Source organism: Prosopis cineraria, unplaced genomic scaffold, assembly GCF_029017545.1.
Source record: "Prosopis cineraria cultivar Desert tree isolate PC_DT_omini unplaced genomic scaffold, ASM2901754v1 PC4, whole genome shotgun sequence".
NCBI classification, from domain to species: domain Eukaryota; kingdom Viridiplantae; phylum Streptophyta; class Magnoliopsida; order Fabales; family Fabaceae; genus Prosopis; species Prosopis cineraria.
The window spans coordinates 14,460,214-14,484,073 of record NW_026555335.1 but is presented as its reverse complement, the minus strand read 5'-3'; the positions used below and the strand labels follow the sequence as shown (position 1 = coordinate 14,484,073).

The 23,860-nt window shown below is 28.6% G+C and overlaps 1 protein-coding gene and 1 pseudogene across 1 annotated transcript; both read left to right on the top strand.

Moving 5' to 3' along the window:
• Positions 1 to 13,269: 13,269 nt before the first annotated feature.
• Positions 13,270 to 13,850, top strand: LOC129309520 (18.2 kDa class I heat shock protein-like; annotated as a pseudogene).
• Positions 13,851 to 17,213: 3,363 nt separating this feature from the next.
• LOC129309785 (uncharacterized) lies at positions 17,214 to 21,123 on the top strand. The gene is made up of 5 exons (XM_054951497.1): positions 17,214 to 17,891; positions 18,403 to 18,439; positions 18,714 to 18,950; positions 19,032 to 19,079; positions 20,594 to 21,123. The coding sequence occupies exons 1-5, from the start codon at positions 17,593 to 17,595 to the stop codon at positions 20,855 to 20,857; spliced, it is 885 nt and encodes a 294-aa protein (XP_054807472.1). The 5' UTR covers positions 17,214 to 17,592; the 3' UTR covers positions 20,858 to 21,123.
• The last annotated feature ends 2,737 nt before the right edge of the window (positions 21,124 to 23,860 follow it).

Sequence of the window (23,860 nt, the reverse complement as noted above, 5' to 3'; positions counted from 1 at the left end):
TTGAATCTGGTAAACACCTCTTGGGTCCAAGTGTGTTTGAAATAAATAGATGGATCACTCCTAATCATGGCTGGGTTAAAGTGAATATAGATGGTGCGTTTGCTCAAGCATCAAACACCAACGCATGTGGCGGACTGATTAGAGAATCCGATGGAAACTTCATTCGAGGGTTCATATGTAGGCTTGATAACGGGGATGCTCTTTCTACGAAATTATGTGCTTACATTCATGCATTAAAGCTGGCATGGGACCTGGGCTATTTTAAGATTGAGCTGGAATATGACTCCAAGGAGGCTATTGACTATATGCAGAAAGGGTGTGACCCAACTCATCTGGAATACGAGGTCATTGAGGAAGCTCGTTTGCTGGTTCATCGTGGCTGGGAGACTCGGATGCGGCATGTATTGAGAAGGATTAAGGGAGCTGTCGATCGGCTTGCAAAATGTGGATTAGAAGCGTTGCTTGGCTTCCACCAAGTGCTGCAGATTCCTGAAGATCTTGCTCACATTGTGGCTAAGGATTGTAAGAATACCTCTAGTTGTATTGGCTAGCTGGTTTTTTGGTTTCATTTGTTATCAAAAAAAAAAAACAAACAAACAAACAAACAAACAAAAGAAAAGAAGATTGGAAAGAAATAAAAGAAACTTCTTGGAAGGCCGGTTGGGTGAAGATGCAAGCAAGAGCGCTGCAAATGCGAAAGGAATGGAGTTGGGGGATTTTTCTTTTCTTTATCTCAACAGAAAACGGTAGTTGGTTTTTTTAAAATAATAATAATAATAATTTGACTTGGATAATTTTTAAAAAAATAAATTATAAATATGATTCAAAGGACAAAATTAAAATGTAATTTTTTAAAAAAATAATTAGTGTGTCAATTGTCATGAATTTGATTTTGAAGACTTAAATGTTATTATTCCATTTAAAATTAATTAACATCCTGTATCCGTATTGCAGAACAATTTAAATCAATTTATGGCCGTTACGTGCCTTCTTCACGCCTTGTCCGGACAAAAATTTGTTTCTCAATCTAAGGAATTTTTGGCCCAAAAAATGGTCCAAAGCAAGAAATCTTTTTTTCCGCCGAATCCAAAGACAAATCTGACTTTTTAACACGTGACGTGTCACCTCAATCCGTGAACAGAATAACCAGCCTCCTTAGTATGATGGGAGCACATTCAATTTTTATCTTGACGGTTCAGGTTAAATTATTTTTTTATTTTTAAATAAAAATTTATAAATTTTTTAATAAATATATTTATTATTAAAATGTATTTTTCATATTTAATCATATTAGTTTAAATTTAATGTTAATTTTTTTATAATTTTTATAAATTGATCATATAGATATAATTTGTATTATTCAGATTCAAAATTTTTTAATTTATTATACTGTTAGATTGAAAATAGATCAGAGTAAATATGTATCATCAATTTATAAAAAATATAAAAAAATTAATATTAAATTTAGACTGATCTGACTAATAATAAATATATTTATTAGAAAATTTATAAATTTTTATTTAAAAAAATAAAAATAAAAGTAGTTTTCATATTAATTCGGACCTTCCAGATTAAATCTGGATAGTTCATATTAGTTTAAGGGTGATCATTGCCCCTGATAAGCATCCAATGTGCTACTTTAGTGTGATAGGTGTCCAATATGGGATGCAAAACACAGTTTACTTGAGCTATTAATTCATTTAATTTAATTTAGTCAATTTTTTTATTTTTAATAAATTTTTGTATTTTTTATGTATTTAGTATTTTAGTTTCTTATTATGTGTTTTTGGAGTCAAGTTATTTATTAAGGTGTACACATTAAGGTTTTTGGAGAGTCATAGTTGAATTAGGAGCATTTTATTTTTTAAAATAATACTCTTATGTGGATGGCATAGAAGAGCATACAGAATAAAGAAGTTATTTCTTTTATACAACCTTTGTTTTTTTATCTATGTTTGTGATTGAATATGACTTTTTGAATAATTGTGGTATTGAGAGTTATTTGTTTAAGAAATCCCAAAGGTAATTCTAACTCTTTGTGGTAATATTTTCAACTAGTGTTCTTCATAAGATCATGCATCATAGAATTTTGGATTACCCCATGGGTTTTTGTATCACTTTTGGCATTAGAGCTTAAGTTTCCTCTAATTGGGTATATTCTTTCATTCCATTCCATTTCATCTACACATTCATATTCATTTTTTCATTCATCCACCCCTTTATCTGATATAAACCATCTATTCATCCTTCTATCTATTCAAACTTTTTCACTTATCTATCCTCTTTTATTGAAAAAAAAAATTCATCTACTGAGATTTCATATTTTCATTGTAGATTAAAATTTTGGCAAAAGACTAGTTACAATTTATTAGGAATAAATTTATTAAATCTACAATATCTTTTTTTTTTCTCCATATCTTTTGATTTGGTGAATCTTATTATTGATTATGAAATTTTAACCAATCTCAATTTTTTTTAGAATTTAATTTTCTTATGATTTTTCAAATTTGATTTGATCCAAACTCTTGAGTTAATCTTATCTTATTTTTTGATTGGTTTGATTATCATCTTATTTGATCATGCTCTCTAGTCTCTTATTTCTCCTCAAATATAAATTTCTCTTGTGATGTTATTTTCAAAAAAATTTTAGGGGTTTTTTGACCTTTAGGGGTTTTTTTAAGGATAATTTTCTCAATGATCAATCCTGTAATGAATATGACTCTAATACCAAATAATATAGAAGGAAGTATAGAGAAATGAAAAGATAAAGATGAATGTCAAGGTGAAATTAATTGGAATGAATTGAAGGATATAATCTGTTAGAGGAAAACTTGGCTCTGATATCAAGTGATACAGAAATATATACAATAATCGAAAATTTCATGGTGTGTTATCTCATAAAAACTACACTAATTGAAAGGATTCACACGAAAAATTAAAATCACGTCTAAGATCTCTTAAACAAAGAACTCTCAACGCCATTATTTTCTTAAAAAGTCATATGATATTTAACCCTAAGCATTGATAAACAAGCAAAACTTGTTAAAAAGAAACAACTTCTTTATTCTAGTTGCTTTGTCTCTTTGTTGTGTACATAAGAGTAGTATTTGAAAAAAAATAAAAGACTTTTAACTCAACTTGGACTATCTAAAAATCTTGATAGATGAGCCCAAAAGTCAAAAATAAGCTATTAAAGCTTAAAATACTAAACAAATAAAATATATAAAAAATAAATATAAAAATTTAATAAAAATATAAAAACTTGACTAAATTAAATTAAATGGATTCTAATATTCAAATTATTATTTTCAACTTCTTGACTTTGTCACTCTTGATGTCATCGTGGATATCACTTTTAAAGTCTTTTGGACACCACCTGTATTCACATAATGTATAATGCCTCTTGAATTGTAAGGAAATTCTTAAATGCTCAAAAATTGTAACTTCTAAGTTATATTGGCTTATAGGCAACTGTCACAATCTTAATTTGGACAATTCTATTTAAAGTAATTTTTCAAGTTCTACTCTTCGACCTAATGATAACTTACAAATTATTGTTGATTTTCTAATTTATTCAACACACTCTTGTGTTCCTATAAAACGAAACTTATAGTTTATTAAAAACCTTTATAGTTTTTTGAGTGTTAAAAGCATTGCTTCTCTTCAATAGTTTCCATTTTGAATAAATATGATAAGCTTCTTAAGACAATAATGTCAAAGGATCATATGGGGTGAGAGATGGATTTAAATTTTTTTATCTAATTTTTTTTTTCATGATGAGCCTTTGCTTTAATGGAATTTTAGTTTTATTTGGTCCTTGCACCTATCTCAAAAGCAATTTCTTTTTATATGAAAACTATTTACCTCAACAATACCAAACCTTTGACATTTTACAGAAGCATAATTTAAATAATCACCAGCTTTGTTTTATTTGGATGCTTAGTGGAAGAATCAATTGAGCATTTATTCCTCGTTTGCCCTTATAGCAAAGCAGTTTGGTTTGGTGCATTAGGAATAAAGTCAGATGAACTATTCGATGCAACTGATCTTACCATTCTCAAGGATCTCTTGCTTATCCTACTGAACTTGAATCAAATGAATATTCTTAAACAAATTGTTATTTTGCTTAATTTGCTTTGGAAGAAAAGAAATGAGGCTCTACATAACAAAACAGTTTCACTGTCTCAGACTATTAGAGATATTAAGGGATCCATATATTACCTCACTGAAGTTTGCTTATGGAAATATTGACAAGATCTAAGTCTTCATCCAATTACGTGATGAAAGATTTCTCCTCTCTCTGATTGAGATCAAGAAATGGGTTTTCAATATGGAGCAGGAAATACAAAGAAAGATCAATTAATGGTTAATATTTTATCTTAATCAAATAGAGGGATGAGGTATTGCAAGTTTCAAACAATAATTTTAGAAAGGATTTGAGCCAAACATATACTGCATTTGCTTGTCACATATGCAATTTCTTGGATATTAGCTTTATGCAATGAGCGACATATTAAACAGGCTCCTCTTATGATCATATGCTGCAGGAAATTGTTTTTGGGAGGATGACAATTAAGTCCATAAATACTAAATTAATGATAGTTAAATTCTTGACAAATTTAAAAAAAATAAGTTGAAAATATTAATTTAAATTATTATAAATTCAAGAGTTTCAATTATAAATAAATATTTAAGTATTAAATATAACTTTTAAATTGTAATAGCTGTAACTATTTGAATTAATATTTATAATTCATTTTAAAAAAAATTATTAAAAATTTAACTGTTATTAATTCATTTTTTTAAGACTTATTTGTCATTCTCTTATTGTTTTTTTATATTCATCCTTCTCTTAGAGGTGGTACCATTTTGCATGTGGACCTGAAAGATCTTCTCTCGTGGTTCATGAATGGGTCTATTTCTATTTCTCTCTTTTAAGTCCCATCTCTTTTATCGTTTAGAAACTGATAAAGAGGGGTTGACTCTTTTTCTTTCCTTTTCTTTTATTTAGTTGTACTTTTGTGTTTATTATAATATTTGTCTCTTAATAAAAAAAACAGTAGAAACATCTAACAAAAATATTAACATGATTAAAATGAGAATATGGGGACAAAAAAGGCATCGCATCTATGACAAATAAGAATATATGTCTAGATTAAAATTTGCAAACTGAAATTTCATAAAATTGAGTTTGCAAAATAAAAATAAGGCAAAACTGTAAAAGTCAATTACTATAACATGATTTATGTTGAGATATTCTTTTTTAAAGTCAATTCAACATAATTTATGTTTGAATATTTTTTTTTAGACATGATTTACATTTGTTTTGATAAATCAACACAAAAGTCACCCCCTCCCAAAAAATGAGTTTATAATTTTTATACAAATAACAGTTTTTGGATTGACTTTTGAGACCCAAACCTTATTATTGTTATTATTATTTGCCAAAAGACCCAAACCTGAATTTAGACCACCCAAGTTGGGCTTTAATCAGTGGAGTAGATTACTTACAAAAACAAGTCACGGAATTTGAGGAAGCTAGCGAGAAAGGAAGTTGCATATGCAATGCAGCTGTAAATTTAGGCCTAATATCTCAAATACAGGGCCTTTTTCTTCAAGTTTGGGCCGAACAATGCCTCAACATCTCATAATTAAATTTATAGAAGCCTCAATACATGATAATAACAACCAAGTGAATGTGACACAGATGATAACAGTTTAAGTCTCTTAAATATTATTTTAAAATTTAATTTTTAGAGGTTTGTATGAAAAAAATATTATTTAAGAGGGAATAATCCCTTAATTGACATTCAAATTCTTCAAAGGATCAATCTCACGGCTACCGCTTGTGAGAATATTTTGAAAAAAAAAAAATATATATATATATATATTATATTATATTTTATAATAATAGCAAAACCATTGGGAGCCGTTTAATGCCTAAGAGTGTTTCAAACAGTGTTTTTTTATATGAGGATACTTGTGGATAATAGAAATAAATAAATATATTTGTTATATTTAAGAAATTAGTGATGTGAATAAAATGTGACAAATTTTAGGGCTTGTGTACTTTCCCCTTTATTTTTAAAAAACTATTTTGTAAATCAATTTTTTAATTTTTTTTAAAAATCAAACAATATGAAAACGTATTGGATTATAGTAATTTAAAAGTAATTTTAGAATTAAGAAAATTACTCATAGAGGTGGTCAATGCTAATTAAATATTTATGATAGTAGTTAGACATAAAATTTTTAATGGTCAAAAGTATTGTGTTTTAAAAAAATCAAAAAAATAAAGAAAGATGTTTTCGATGTTTTTTTTAAATAGACCAGTATTAAAATATTTAAATAAAAAATATTTACCTAAATAATTTTTTATTTTTAAAATTAAAAAATAATTTTTGAAAACAGAAATCTGACCGGCCCTTACTCCAGTCATAACATTACATTCTTTCATAATCATTAAAAATACGAAGGAATTTTTTATTTATATAAAATATACAAATAAAAAATATTTAAAAGGTTAAGATATTGCAAAGAATATTAGATTATGGTCTTGATTACGAAAAAATTAATTAACAAAATAAATTTTATTATAATTAGTTATGTTATAAAATGATGGTGTTTGGATGATATTTTTTGAAATTGATTTTGGTAAAACTAAAGGCATTTGGATATTTTAATCAAGATCAATTTTAAATGTGAAAATTAAAATAAAGCAGATGAATTTTATGATAAATATGGATAAAATTACATGTAATATATGAGACAATTAATCATTTGGTCCCTTCAATTTTGATTTAATTATAATTCAATTATTAAACTTTAACTTGCTCTTTATAGTTAGGATTTAATTATAACAAATTATTAATGTTTCCATATTATCAAATTTATTTTGATTTATTTAACAAAAATATAATTATGATATATTAATATTTATTAAATTATTTAACAGATGCATGCAATAAATGTTCGAAACTTTATTGGGTACGAAATGCCAAAGGTATATTAGGTACCGCTTGTGCATGAAAGGATGCATTTCGAAACGCTGACAAATTTTAAATGCTTCAACAAACGTAATTGAAATTAAAAAGCGAAGGAGATTAGCTTAAAGCAAAACGCAGTTTGAGGCAAATCAATAAATAAAGGTTTGAGTGTTTGGATAATTTTTATCGAAGCATGATTTCCATACAAATAATCAATTATAACATCATATCTTTGGATTTGCATTCAAAATTAATTAATTGTATGAAAATCAAGTTTTGGCAAAGATAACCCAAACATCTTGTGGTAGGGCCACGTTGATTTGAAGCGGTACAAAATTTTAGAGAAAACTAGACAGTTTCTCGTGCGTTGCACGGGTTAGAATTAAAAAATTTAAAACAAGTATCATTGATGTAATTGATATTAACACATATAAAATAGTTAAATTTTTGAAAGTTTCTTTATTCAATTATTTTTATTTTTGAATATTTCATTTGTACACATCTTATCTTTAGCTAAATTTAAAATGTATTGCTAATATTTTAAATTATTAAACCTTTTAGAAATATTATACATATTAAAAGGTCTAAAGGAACAAAATGGATTTGTGCCTAGAATGTATAAGAAAATACACTCTTATTAGTTCCTCATCATGAAGAAGAGATGTATTTTTTCTTGTATATATGCATGTATGTATGGTGAAAGAATTGAATATGTATTGTTCGCTACTTGTATATATGCATGTATGTATGGTGAAAGAATTGAATATGTATTGTTTGCTAAATCGTTTCTGTCTCGCTTCTTTTATATGAAAAGACAAAGAGTCACCACTTTATCTTGTCAATGCAAAATGTATGGTGAAGTATGTATGGTTTAAAGGGCCAATACCACGAAATAAGGATTGATGATCCAAATCAAATTTAAACTTCTTTTTATTTTTTTTTTTACAAATAATGTTTATGAATGATAATTGATGAGAGTTGATTATTATTGAGTATAACAAATAAGGAAAATACATGAAAATTAGGGAAAAAAATTAAATTTCATTGGTTAGGAAAATTGAAAAGGCATGGAAAAGTATAGCAACTGCAGAAGGATAGCTGGATGGAGTTAATGCTAACAATTAATGAAATTTAAAAATGGAACTACTCTTAAATCAATGCTCTTGTGAAAGTATACTAAAAATACATGAAAAATAGAAAAATTAAATTTAAATCTCATTGATTAGAAAAATTGAAAAGGCATGAGAAAGTATAGCAAATGGAGAAAGATAATAGTATGGAGTTAATGTTAATGATTATATAAATTTAAAAATGGCATTATTTTTGAATCAATGCTACCATAAAAAGTAGACTGAAAATATATAAAAAATAAAAATAAATTAAATCTCATTGATGAATTAAGAAAAAATTTCATATTAACTTTACCTAAAATCTATTAACCAATGCAATAAGAGTCAATTTTTCTTGACTAATCAAATTGAAGCTACGAGATTTCTCTCCCTGAAATTGGTCAGAAAGAGGTATGAAACTCCTCCACCCCAACTACCTAGCTCTCCACCATCGACTAAATTCATTTAGGAGAATGACTGATCAATTATCGATTAAGGCATACGAGATTGACAAATACAAAGATATTTTTATATTAGGAACAAAAACTCTCTAGCGAGACTTGAGAGTATGAAAAACAATATAGTTAATGCTCCTGTAATAGATGACTTAGAAAGTTTTGAAATAGAATTCAATACTCTAATCTCGTAAAAAAAAAAATCAATTAAAATAAATAAAAGAATAAATTAAATTATATCAACCAATTAGAAAAAATATTTAATCACGTCAATTAATGAAATAGTAATATTCATATTAATATTAGACTAAATTAAATTAATAAATAAACATTCAATCACATCAACCAATGAAATAGTAATATTAATATTAGACTAAAATTAAATTGATTATATAAAAATTAATGGAATAATAGGAGAGAATAATTAACATTATACCAAAGTATATGTAATCAATGAGAGAGAAGAGATTTGTAACCAACCATATTCATTCTACAATATTTGTAGATATATATTGACGGAAAGAGACATGAAACTCCTCCACCCCGACTGCCTAACTCTCCACCATCGACAACAAATCTATTTAAGAGAATGGCTGATCAATCATCTACTAGGTGTATGAGACTGAGGTATTCATATTAATATTAGACTAAAATTAAATTGATCATACAAAAATTACTGAACCAATTGGAGAGGATAATTAATATTATACCAAAGTACGTTGACTAATGGGAGAGAAGAGATTTGTGACCAACCACTTTCATCCTACAAGATTTAAATATTATTTATTTATTTAATTTAATGCTCCCGTCCGGTGAAAAGATAAAAATTATTTAAAATAAATGAAAAAATAAATTAAATTTTATGCTAACCAATGAGAAAAAATATTTAATCACATCAACTAATAAAATAGTAATATTAATATTAGATTAAAATTAAATTAATTGTACAAAAATTAATGGGGCCAATGAGAGAGAATAATTAACATTATACCAAAAGTATGTTGACTAATGAAAGAGAAGATATTTGTAACCAATCACCTTCATTCTACAAGATTTGTAGATATATATTGATTATAAGTGTGGTGTATAAAATTTATAACTTTGCACCTTCTATTTTTAATATTTTATATTTTTTGAATTAAATGAAAAATATTTAAGCTTAAAAATTTATCAGATAAATAATATTTTAATGATCTAAATAACATATGAAGAATATATTTACAATAAAAGATCATATTAATTTGTTTAATATAATTTTTTTTCAAAATAAAAAATGATGATAAAATTATTTATGTTATTATAATTTTAGTCCTAATATAATTATTATTTTTAAAAATATTAATTTTTTTAAAATTATATCACACCCTTTGACTTGAGGTCTTAGCTCCACTATTGCAAACACTTATGTTACATGTTAAAATTAATTATGAATCTAAAATTATATTTTTTAAAAAATATTCAAACACTCATTATGCATGCTAAAATTAATTATGAATTTAAAATTATGGTTTTCTTAAAAATATCCAAAACACTTCTGTTATGTCAAAATCAATTATGAATCAAAAAAATAATTTGTAAAATAATATATATATGATTTTTGGATAAATTTTATAAATGTATAATTGAAAAATTAAATTGAAAAGTAAGTAGTAGCAACAATTTATGAGATAATCATGATTTTGGAATTTATAATTAATTTTGAAATGTAAATGGGATATTTGGATAATTTTAAGAAAATTATAATTTTAAATTTATAATTAATTTTGACATATATAACGGGTATTTGGATTTTTTTTGAAAACAAAATTTTTAATTCATAATTGATTTTAACATGAAATATGGGCGTTTAGATATATTTTTACAAATTATGCTTTTACCTCATTTTCAATTCTACATTTCAATTTTGCTTTCCAATTCTACTTTTCAATTCTAATTAATATCAATCTTATTAATCAATTTTATAAATCAATTATATACCATATGATACAATTAATTTATTTTAAAATCAATCATATTAATCAATTTTTTTATAATTAATTATATTCAACTGAAATCCCAACACACCCTTAGACATTGTTTGGTTGGGGGGAGGGGAGCCTTACCAAACAAGTGAAGAGGAGGCATTGTTCTATCCAAACAAGGGGAGGAGAGTGATTAGATTTAGGGGAAGCGATCCCCTCTCCTCCAAAACTTCCCCCTATGGGGGAGCCCCCTCCCCTCCCCTCTTCCTCCTCTTTCCTTTCCGTTCCCTCCCCTCCTCCTCCCCCTCCCTCCTCTCATCTCCTCTCACGTCCCTTCCCCTCCCCTCCTCGTAAATTAAATAGAGTTTTAAACATTATATACATAGATCAAACCTATTCAAGTGAACCCAACCATTCGAACAATACTAAATTACAACGTCCTCACTTAGTGAGAGCGAGATCAGTTCCTGATCAACATCATCATCTGAATGTTATTCCTAACTATAATAGTCTACTATTAAATCTTTTTTTGTGTTTAATGTTTAACATATCTGGTTTTTAATCTTATCTTTCTCTTTCTATTCATTGTATTTTGTTTATTATAGTTTTTTAAAAAATAATATGAGTTAGATGGGTCAATCCTAACCCACCAGGATTAACCATATGATTCATAAGTTATCTGATTCAAGCTAAGAAAAATTAGTTTTTATTTGAGTCATTTTTTTAACTAAAGTTAACTTATATGATTGATAATTCAAGCCAACCCATATAATTTAATTTATATTTCCAACTCCAGCTTTGATTATCAAAACTAGTGGCTGATCAGCTAAAAGTCAAGGCTTCGATTCTTTATTCTAATACAAACTATTTTTTTATATGTACGGATCCCAACTAAACTAAAATGTGATTAAAATGGGAGAAACGCAACATGCAAATGTTAGAAAAATTATCCTAGAATGCTTAGTAAACAAATATTCAGCAAACATCGAAATGTCCCACCTCTCTAATTTTCTTTATAATTTTTTAAATTTTTTATTACTCATAAATATTGAAGGTTTGAGATACAATAAAATATTAAATACAAGTGCCTTTTTTTAAAAAAATTTGAACCTTGATTTGTTTTTATGCAAGACTAATCCTTTTTATTATATTTAACCCCATTAATTCTCATAAACCTTTTATATGAAATGAGAGACATCTCAATACATAATAATTTTTTATTTGTTAATAATTTTTAAGAAAAAATATATCAAAACCACACAATTTATGAATTTTTTGATTTAAAAATTGTAAAAAAAAATACAAACTTGCACTATTTCATTGTCATAAAACATGATAATTTTTTTTATTTAAGTAAAATATAATAATAAAAAATAATAAAACAATTAAAAAGTATTTTTTTAATAAGAAATTAATTGAAAGTTAAAATATTATAAAGTAGGACATTAAAGGTCAATAATCTTGTATCTTTAGGCCCTGTTTCCTTCAAAGAGAAGAAGGAAGAAAAGAGAGAGGAAGGAAGGTGATGAGGGTGAGGAGGAGGGAAGGAGAGAGAAGGAAGACAGGGATGGTTTTAGAAGGAAAGGAAGAAGAAATGTTTAAAATCTTTTTTCTTCTTCTCATCCCAACCAAATAATATCTTAAAAGTTGAGCAAAAATATGACATCTGGGATCATTGTTGTGAAACGACGAGACCCTTCTGGAAATATCAGAAACTGAGCTGAAAGTTTCTGGATTCCTCCTCCCCTTTGCTTTTAAATACCCGATGTGGTCCCACTCTTCTTCGCCAGTGAACACTATCGATTAATTATCAATTCGTGAGTAGGCAACATACCATCAGGGCACTTTCTGCTCTCGCTTCCAATTTTGCAGCTATACAGTTAGAAGATGTCTTTTTTAAATTTTTTATTACTCATAAATATTGAAGGTTTGAGATATGATCAAATATTAAATACAAGTGCCTTTCTTAAAAAAATTTGAATCTTATTTGTTTTTATGCAAGACTAATCCTTTTTATTATATTCAACCCCATTAATTCTCATAAACCTTTTATATGAAATGAGAGACATCTCAATACATAATAATTTTTTTATTTGTTAATAATTTTTAAGAAAAAATATATCAAAACCACACAATTTATGATTTTTTGATTTAAAAATTTTAAAAAAAAATAAACTTGCACTATTTCATTATCATAAAACATGATAATTTTTCTTATTAAGTAAAATATAATAATAAAAAATAATAAAACAATTAGAAAGTATTTTTTTAATAAGAAAATCAATTGAAAATTTAAAATATTATAAAGTAAGACATTAAAGGTCAATAACCTTGTATCTTTAGGCCCTGTTCCTTCAAAGAGAAGGAAAGAAAAGAGAGAGAAAGAGAGGAAATGGAGGGAAGGAAGGTGATGAGGGTGAGGAAGAGGGAAGGAGAGAGAAGGAAGACGGGGGTGGTTTTAGAAGGAAAAGGGAGAAAAAATTTTTAAAATTTTTTTTCTCCTTTCATTCCAATCAAATAATATCTTAAAAGTTGAGCAAAAATATGACATCTGCATCATCGTTGTGAAACGACGAGACCCTTCTGGAAATATCAGAAACTGAGCTGAAAGTTCTGGATTCCTCCTCCCCTTTGCTTTTTAAATACCCGATGTGTCCCACTCTTCTTCGTCAGTGAAACACTATCGATTAATTATCAATTCGTGAGTAGGCAACAATACCATCAGGGCACTTTTTTACTCTCTCTTCCAATTTTGAACCTTCACGATTAGAAGATGTCGTTGATCCCAAGTTTCTTTGGCGGGCCGAAGGAGAAATGTTTTCGATCCCTTCTCTTTCGACGTCTGGGATCCCTTCAAGGACTTTCCCTCCACCTCTGCTCTCTCAACTTTTTCTCGGGAAAATTCTGCGTTCGCAGGAACTCGGATTGATTGGAAAGAGACCCCGGAAGCACACGTGTTCAAGGCCGATCTTCCAGGGCTGAAAAAGGAGGAGATCAAGGTTGAGATCGAAGACGACAGGGTGCTTCAGATCAGCGGAGAGAGGAACGTGGAGAAAGAAGACAAGAACGACAAGTGGCACCGCATGGAGCGTAGCAGCGGCAAGTTCTTGAGGAGATTCAGGCTGCCGGAGAACGCAAAGATGGATCGAGTGAAGGCTTCCATGGAGAATGGTGTTCTCACTGTCACTGTTCCCAAGGAAGAAGTTAAGAAGCCTGAGGTTAAGGCCATCGAGATCTCTGGTTGAGAACAAGGAACTACGGTTCTCTGCTTTCGTTCTGGGTTTATATTTATCTTTGTTTTAAAAGAAAAAATGTTAGCGTCTGTGCTTGGAAACTGGTTCTGCCATATGAACTTGTGTTAAGATGAGTGTGGTTTTGTGAATAAAATACAAGTTCATTTTCCTTTATTAATTCGTCAGCATTTGAAGTTTTTCACTGTACTCAACTTGGTGATAATTTGGTGAATTAGATTTTGAGTTTAAATATCAGAGGTTGCGATGTTGTGAAAGAGGGGGAAAAAAACAGACTGGAAAGAAAACATAAAAGAAACTTGTGGAAAGGGCGAAGAAGTAAGCTGGGCCACTGCAACTGCAGCAAAAGAAGGAATGAAACAGCAATTCCCTTGTCATCTATTCATCTTAAACGGGGGGAATTAATAATAATTAGATTTTACAATATGAATTATAAATAAAATATTTAAATTTTAATAATAATTGTCATGTTGCAATTCCTATTTATTATTATTTGAATGGAAATATTCAATTTTTTAAGATAGAAGTACTATTAAATTTTGGCTAGACTTATTTTAAAGCTTAACTCTAGGTTAATAAATTAATTCAACTCGCAAATAATATTTCTTATGAAATATAAAAAATAATTGATAGATCTCTCTTAATCAAAGATTTATTTGGATGAGTTTTAAAAATACATTCAACTCATATTTAAGATATACTTTTAAAAAATTAACAAATAGTTAAATTTTTTAAATATATTTTTATTAAATGTGAATTAAAAATCAAACATACATTAAGTTGTTATATAACAAAAAAACATATAATGAATGTAACATTTTACAAAATTTAACTCAAGATTAATTGAGTTATTAAACATAAATTAGACGAGTTAATTTAATTAAAAGATAATGTACGAATAGCTAATGATCTATTGAATTTTAATTAGTGCTTAAAATTGATCATTGGGTGATATTGTGCTATATTTGAACTAATTACATGGATTATGTTCGGAACATTAATTCGTGGTCTTTGCCGTGGTCAAAATTCAATTTTTAAATCTCCAAATTTGCATTTCAGTTCACAAAAATTAGAGAATTAAGTGAGAGTTTGATGGTGATAGAGGAGAGCTTTAATAGGGTTTGTTGTGGACATTTAATTGAGTCTATTTGAAGCTTTTAATCACTTGAATTGACCATTGTTGGTGCTGATTGAGCTTATTAGAGGCTTCGTTTGATATTTATAGAATTCGGTTAGATGATATAAGGAGTGGTATAAGGTGGTTGGATTTAACATGTGAAACATATTATAAAGATGCATTGTGAATAATGTTGGTTTGCCTTATGTGATATTAAATGCTTAATTGTTGTGATTGTCACACTTTAATATGCTTGATTAAGTTACTTAGTTACTGAAATGTTAATCTCACTCCCATAATTTAATTTTACATACGAGGATTAAGCTAAGGGCAAAGGGGATGTCTCTGAAGTTAAAGTTTGAGTAATCAATTATAATATCTCTAGTTTTATTTTTTATGTGTAATTTAAATATAATATTTTCTAACTAAGGGTTTTTCACATTGGCTCATATTTATTTGAAGTTCACTTGCATTTGTAGCCTCAAACATTGAATTGAGTCATTTTTTTAATTGTCTTGGCCATAGTAGAGTCAAAACCCCTAATTTGAGATGGTAGTATGCAAGATAATTTGAACAAGTATATCTTAACAGGTTAGCTGAGTTTAATATGTTTTGAGTGATTATTTAGTTTGAATGCAAATAATTATATTTCCACCCCCTTATCATGTGCCTTATAGTGGTTGGGTGGTCAACTCTTTTGTGACTTTTTAGACAAATGTATTAAGATTTATGAAGTGTGGTTCAAGCCTTTCCGTGAGCTAATGGCTTATGATTTGAGATTTAGACACTCGATTGATGATTTAGAGGAAAAAAAAATATGAAATTATGGTTTTGGGTGTCCAAATTCTTCATATGATATCAAATTGACATAAACCAAAACCATTAGCTAGATTATGAAATTATTGACATGTGGATGCTTGAATTACCTTAATTAGAGATTTGAGTTAAAAGTTATGCGCGGCGAAAGTTAGTAGTTGGTAGTTGTCATGACAAATGTTATCATATTTTTGGTAGCGGCTAATGGATTGTTGGCTACGACCAAGGAAGTGGTGGAGACCATTTAGCCGCGGCCAAAAGGAACTGGCCATAGCCAAATCTTTTTTGAAAGTGTCGACTGCAGCTTAATGTGCTTTAGCCATGGCTAAGTGCCTCTATTAAAAAAAAATAACTTTTTTTATCTCATTTTAACTTATTTTTAAATCAAATTATTTTTCATGCTTTTTAAACACCTTTTACTCTAATTTGTAATGTTTAGATGACTTTTTAAACTCAATTTTGAGATTTAATAATTTATGAGATCCCATTTTTATATGATTTTCTTACTTAGTTTTTTTGAGTTTTTATATAGCCAAGATTGATCCTTTTCTTTACATAATATTTTTATTATTAAATTAGTTATAAATATCATGATAGTTCTACTTTAAGGTTAAGTATGGACTAATTATTGTTTAAAATGAAGGTTTACAATGAACTTTTAAATCTAAACAAAACATTTGAATTTAACTCATTAATCCTTTAACTATCATAAAAAAAATTACTCTAAATTTTTAAATATTAACAAACATTTTTTAAATGTTAACTATTGATAGAAAATATAATCATTTGAAATTAATTGCGTTATAATTTAATAACTAAAAATATATTTTATAAAATTAAGGATTAAATTGAAATTTTATATAAAATAAATATTCAAAAGCATATTTTAAATTTTTTTAATAAAAAAATTTAGAAATCAACTGTTAAAAACACTACCTTTGATCTTATTTATAAAGTAGAGATTTTTTTCATATTTTATTTATAAATTATATTATTAAATTTTCATAACAAATTTTCTTTATTATTTTTTATTAATGTTAGAGAAAAAATATGTTATTAAAATATATATATTTAATAAATATAAATTTAAAAAATTATTAAAATTTTAGACAAAAATAACCAGTTTGACTTATAAATACCACTAAATGAGTAATTAACACCTTAATCCGTGTTAAAGAATAATTAAAATCAATTTATTATTTATGGCTGCTTCTTGCCTGCTTGTCGCCTTTTCTCGGGGTAAAAAATAAAGTCTCTCAATCTAATGGATTTTCTGCTCAAAAGAGAGAGAGAGAGAGAGAAGAAAAAAAGAAAAATGCCACCAAGAACAAATCTGACTTTTCCACATATGGCCTATGTCACGTAAATTCTTTAACACTCCAAGAATGGATGTAAACAACATAATTTCAAGAAATTTGTTACACCACATATCCGAACTTCCCTTATTTTCTTAATCAAACCAAACTCTTTTGAATTCCATCGTCACTTTACTCACCTAGAAGATTATTTTCTTTCTTTCTTTGCTTTTTTAAAAGAAACTTCTCTGTGCCAGGGTTGGTGGGTGGTCCTCCTGAGCTCACCCGCTTAGGTCGGATCTATTTTCCACCATCATTCACTTTCCATCTTTAGCATCGTTTTCATCCGAGGCCACTGGTCACGCCTTTCGTCGTCCCCTGTAAAATTTTTGCAAAACCCATACAACATCTTTTCTCGCAAAATGAAATCCAGCACGGGAAAAAAAAAAAAAATATAACGAGTAAAATTAGTGAAGATTGAATAGCCCAGAATATCTCAATTCTCCTGATTCCTGAATATCATCTTCATCGTCGTCCTCAATGCAGAAATTACCAGACAATTTGGGTGGAGCGTCTTCCATTTATGAGGTGGGTTTGTGTTAATGGGTAATGTTACCGGAGGCGTGGCTGCGAAATTCGCATTTTTCCCGCCAGACCCACCAACTTACGACGTTCACAGAGAGCCGGATGGAAAGATCGTCTTCTCCGGCATTACCGCCGATGAGAACATGGATGTTCATCTGATTGAGACCAGGAGCGGTAATAAGGTCGTAGCCATGTTTTGGAGACAACCTTCTGCGAGGTTCACGATTTTGTACTCTCATGGTAATGCCGCTGATTTGGGTCAGATGCAAGAGCTTTTCAATGCGCTCAGAGCTCATCTTCGTGTCAATATCATGGGGTCATATTTCTATTTATACTTCCTTCTTTGATTTTCAAATTGTTCTTTAATTTGGATTTCATGTGTTCTTACTGAAACTGGCAAATGGGTGTTTGATGTATGTCCTTATTCGTTTCGCTTCCAGTATTAGTTGCCTTCTGATTAATTTGAAATTTGATCCGTTCCCCTTTCCCTACTTCTGCATCACAAACGATTTCGTCCCGCTTATGCAAAATTGGTATGTTTTTGACGTGAAAATGCTAATCATTTTTTATGTTTTAATTTAGTTATGGTTCTAACTCAAGCCAGATAGAAAAGGGTAATTCATAACTGTTTCAGATATTAAGGCCCTGGGTTGAGTTATGTATGCTTACTTTATTCTGATCTGGCTTCTTCTTCTTTTCCTTTCGTGATGTTTGTGTTTGTTTGGCCTGGCAGATTCTAGGATGCTAATTTTTTTTTTTCATAAATTGAAGGATACATGTAAAATTCATTTCTTATTAACTTCATGTAACTTCATGTTAAATTGCAGATATGATTATTCAGGCTATGGATCATCTACGGGCAAGGTAAGTGATCTTTACAGTTCCTTTCACCCTCTGTTCTGTCCTTCTCTTGTGCTGCTTGCAAATGAATGAATTCTGATGGAATCTCAATTAACCTGAAGTACTGTTTTCTTAGACTTGAGATCTTGTATGTTCGGAAATGTATATATAGAAGCAAGATTCTCAATTCCGACTGAGTTATCTGTTTTTCTCTGAACTAATCAGTCATTCAGTCCAGAACAGTGTTCTCTGATGTATCTCAGTGATTAATGCATGACCATCTCTTTGTCTACCATAGCCAACGGAGTTCAACACATATTACGATATAGAGGCTGTTTATAATTGTTTGAAGTGCGATTATGGAATTAGGCAAGAAGATTTAATTTTGTATGGCCAATCAGTTGGAAGTGGGCCCACACTACACATGGCTTCTAAATTGCCCAGGTTGAGAGGTATTTTTCTTCACAGTGCCATTCTTTCAGGGATAAGGGTTTTGTACAATGTAAAAGTGACATTCTGGTTTGACATATTCAAAGTAAGTTTCTTATCTGGACATTAATTCTTCATAGTTCTTAGCCTTTTGCAATCTTTAGCTCTGAGCTTTCTATCATTGCAGAATATAGACAAGATAAGGAATGTCAACTGTCCTGTGTTAGTTATACATGTACGTGTTTCTTCCTTCCATGGATCTAACATACTTTTACTTGCTTAATAGGTTCATTATTCTTGAGGTTCCTGTTTTGAACTGAAGACAACTTTCATATGTTGTTTCTAGTGATAATAGTTTATTGCATGAGACAGCAACATTTGAATATGGTCTTGTTTGGAATGTCTACTACACCTTTTGGTAATGACTAGTGAGTAAGGTGCATTAGACATTTTGAATGTCATTGGAGCTATATTTGGAATGTTTGCAATTTTTTTGGGTAATATGCCTTTTACCACATTAAGTTTATGTGGTACATTGCTAATATGACTATATGTCACTCAATTCTCTCCGATGTCATTTATAAGATAGAGAGCAATGAACTTTTTGTCCTAATTATAAATCATTCCATTTCCTATTTATCACAAATTTTTCCTTTTATCTCCCATTAAATATTGGTGTACATTAGTAAAAATTCTTGTGGCCTTCTCACTCAATCCTTCATGCATGAATAGAGACAAAGTTTGAAACTTATTAAATTTTTAGATGGAGTTAATAAGTTTTAAAGCTTTCTTTAATTTTGATAAAATATATTAGAAGTGATTTATAAACAAGACTAAAATAAAATAAGTTGACCCATCTATAAAATACTCCCTCCAATCCAAAATATAGGATGCTTTGTAAAAAGTTAATAGTATTAAATTATTCTTTTCCAAAAATATCCTTATTAATTCTATTATAGATGGACATTAGTATAAGAAAGAAATTAAAGGTAATTAAGATGGATTGATTTTAATTAGAAGGTAATCTTGGGAAGTGGTTATAATTTTTTTAGGCTAAAGTGTATTTTTGATCTTCTAACTTTATATAAAGTTTCGATTTAATTATTAATTTTAAAAATATATTTTTATTTCTCTAACCCTAACACTGTTAGTTTTAAATTATTATTTTTTGTGTTAATCATTATTTTTTTTTTAAAAGATTAAAATTAACATGTCAACATTGAGAATGTTTTGTCAATATTTAAAAGTTTAATGTATAAAGTTTTTGTGCTAAAAATAACAGTGTTAAAGTTAAATAATTGAAAAATTACTTTATAAAATTAAGAAATAAAAATAAAACCTTATATAAAAATGAAATGACTAAAGATATGCTTTAGCCCCCTTTTTAATCATTTTAATAAATAAATTACTTTTAAAAACTTTTCTTAATTCTTGTTAAAGTTAGTTAAAAGTATCCTATATTTTAAACCAGAAGGGTATAAACTAATATTAAGCTGTACATCATAAGACACATGCATTAATATTGTGTACTTATTGCCTGCTGTTTGAAGACAGAGCCAGCTTCAAAGCTTTACATCTCAACAGTGACAAGGTGCATGCAGTCCCTGATAAAATAATACAACTTCCTAGTAATAATGCTAGTTTTGCATGTCTAATGCAGAGAACAAAATATATATAGTCTTTGAATAAAACTAATACAATTTCCTAGTTAAAACTAATTGACACTGGTTTGGATGTCTCTGATGCAGGGAAACCAACGATGATGTAGTTGATTTTTCACATGGGAAGCGATTATGGGAGCTTTCAAAGGAAAAGTATGATCCACTATGGGTGAACGGTGCAGGACATTGTAACATAGAAACATTTCCAGAGTACTTGAAGCACTTGCGCCAGTTCTTGAATGCCATGGGGAAACTTCCAGCCACAACAACACAAACAAAGCAATCAGCAACTCCAAATCGTAGTTTTTCTGATACCAAGCATGGCAAGTGCTTGGGATTTAGCTTCAGGTAGCATCATTATTTAATGGAACTGACAAATGTGAAAGGCCGAAATCTTATAGGGTGTGTTTGGAATCATGTTTGGTTGTTGGGATCAAAACCACGTTTTGGCAAAAGCAATTCAGATGTTGTTTCTACCAAAACTATGCTTCATTGTTTTGATCCATGCCAATGCGATTCTAACACTCATATAATAATATCATGCTAAGTTGGATTGAGGCTCTATAATTTGCTACATTTGGTTTTACATCAATTCAGAGAATAGGGTGTCTTGTCTTTTGCTCGTTGTTACTTGTCTTTGTTGTTTAGCTTTGGTTAGTATTGTAATTCAGTTTTCATTAAAAAAAAAATACAAAATTTGTCGTATGGGTCCCATCCTATTTTGTCCTTGTATCTCGATCCAACAAAATCCTGCTATTGCAGAGAGAATCCAAAAGCAGATACTCTCTCCACATCCCATCTCCCTTTCATATGAGGAATGAATTATTAATGATTTAACCACTCCTTTCAGGTAGTTAGAAGTGCCTTACAGGAAACGGGAGAAATTATTAAAAAAAATAAGCAAATTATTTTAAATTGTTAAAATTTGACCCCTACAATTTATAACTGCAATAAGATAAATAAAAAATTATTATTTATAAAAAAATAGCAACAATATACAACTATGAACTATACAATTCAAATTTTAACAGTTTAAATTATTTATTTATTTTATATGATATAACAATAATTATTTCTAAACAATTAAATCTAAACCCTTCATTTTATTATTTAAGGGCAGGAATAGGATGACGAGAAAATCAAAGGAGAGAAGGGATATCCACATGCTGGTCACTTGTTTGAGTTTTAGGTCAAAAAATGTAAATGAAAGTACTCTTTTGTTTAGTATTATATTTGAAGTATCTTGTGTAAGGCATTTTTAAGTCTTTCTAGTATAATTAATAATTTTTTTTTGTTTACATATATAGGTCATCGTCATAAAAAAAGAAAATTATTACTATTACCATTACTATTATTATTATTATTATTATTATTATTATTTTGTTTCCTGTTTTGGTGCAGGCAGGATTTAACTTGGATGAATAATTGAATCAAAGGCTTTGAAAATTTTTATGCCAGTGGTCTGAGATTAAAGTCCAGATTGCTAATACTAATTAATTATCCATGTTCTAATGTCATGTCATTGTCATCAAGGTTCAATACAAATTCGGATTTTGTTTTTTAAACTTTGGTGCTGTAACTTGGTTTGAAAAGAATTTCTCAATTGAAAAACCTTGGTCCAATTAGCAATTATTACTGTCTCTTGGAATGGTTCCCAATACAGCTAATTCAGTGACTCTTGGAATGGTTCTAATGCAGCCGATTCCGTGACTCTTGGACTTGCGGCTCAAGATCACGCAAAGCACGCCAATTTTGTGGAGCAGTTAATTAGGGCAAAATCTGTCAAGCTTGTTCTTTTAAACTTGAAAAAAAAAAAAATTCTGGAATCGAATAGTTACTTTAATATGTAAAATAAAAAAATGGACTTAAAAAAACTGATCCCTTTAAACCTTAAAATAAAAGAACCGACTCTGTTCGGCTTTTACACACACATATTGTAATTTTATTATAAAAAAATTAAATACTGCTAAAAGTCTAAATCCTAGCTTCATTTCATTTGACTGTCACGCTCATTTTCATTCCTTCTTCCTCTAATCGATCCTCCAAGTACAACTGACCATGAGTCCACCCACCTTCCCTTCCTCCGAGCGGATCGTGACTCTGTGCCCCGCCCCTCATGCATCAGACCAAAGATTGAAGGACGACCAAAGAGGCAGAGGTTGAAAGACTTGGTGTAATGTATAATAGTTTTTTTGGAATTTATTTTTTTTAAATTTTAAATTAAAAAAGAAAAAAATAGGGCTAAAGTCCTTAGAGCCGACACTTCAATCTTAAAAGCAAAGGCTGAGTTAGAAAAAATAAAACTCTAAAATACAATTGAGTTTAATAAAACAAGTTTGTTTAGTTTTTAATCCTTTCCTTTTAGGATCATGCCAGTCCTAACATCTCTACTATTTTTGATTGGTTTATTGAATTCAAGTTAGATGGCCTAAACTAAATACTACTATTTGTTTATTATCATATATTTTCAAGAGACATAATTAAAATAAATATATTTTAACTAAGAAATAATTTGAACTAAAATTATAAAATATAAAAAGTTCCAATTAAATTTAGATAATCTAAACTAAATGGACGGACTTTTGCAGATTTTTCAAGATGTACGGAGAATCAAAATTTCAAGTGTTAACCCGGTCAGAACCACGCTGTAGCAAAGATAAATTCAACGTAGATATTTAATTCATGACTCAATGAAAATAAAAGCACGTGCGATGAGTTTTTCATATTCACATGATACGTCGAAGTTTTGTATATTCTCCAAAGTTACAAGCCTTTTAGTTGTTAAAAGTTAATGTTTTTTGTAGTTTTGTTTGGCCGAATAATGTTTTTGAATTAGATTCATTTCTTTTGAATTTTTTTTTTCGGGACAAGAGCATTCTCCGTGATAACAAACATTATTCTCTCTAAATTTTCTTTTTATTCTATTTATAAATTATCTCATTAAATTTTTATCACAAATTTTTTCATCTATCATCCATTAAATGTTTGAGAGAGAAAATATATTATTAAAGTATGTATATTTAATAGGAGTAAAAAATAAAAATTATTAAATTTTTAAATAGGATTAATAAATTTAAAATTTTTCTTAATTTTGAAGAACATATTGAAAGTGAATTGTAAATATAACTAGAAAAGTATCTCTCTTGTGATAGTGAGGGATAAATGTTAAACTCTTAACTATATTTTTTTATAGGGTGGGAAAATTCCTGGCTATACTTGAGGGATAAATGTGAACTCCTACTATATTTGCTCTATAATTAGAGTTGAGAATACAACCTCCAAATATTTATTTAAATAATAATATTCTTATATACCAAAAACAAAATGATAAAAGAGTAAATTCTTGCTTTAAACT

Coding starts and splice junctions, on each gene's coding strand:
- LOC129309785 (XM_054951497.1), top strand. CDS start 17,593: ATGGGTAATGTTACCGGAGGCGTGGCTGCGAAATTCGCATTTTTCCCG. Junction 17,892..18,402: donor CTTCGTGTCAATATCATGGG/GTCATATTTCTA, acceptor GTTAAATTGCAG/ATATGATTATTCAGGCTATG. Junction 18,440..18,713: donor ATGGATCATCTACGGGCAAG/GTAAGTGATCTT, acceptor TGTCTACCATAG/CCAACGGAGTTCAACACATA.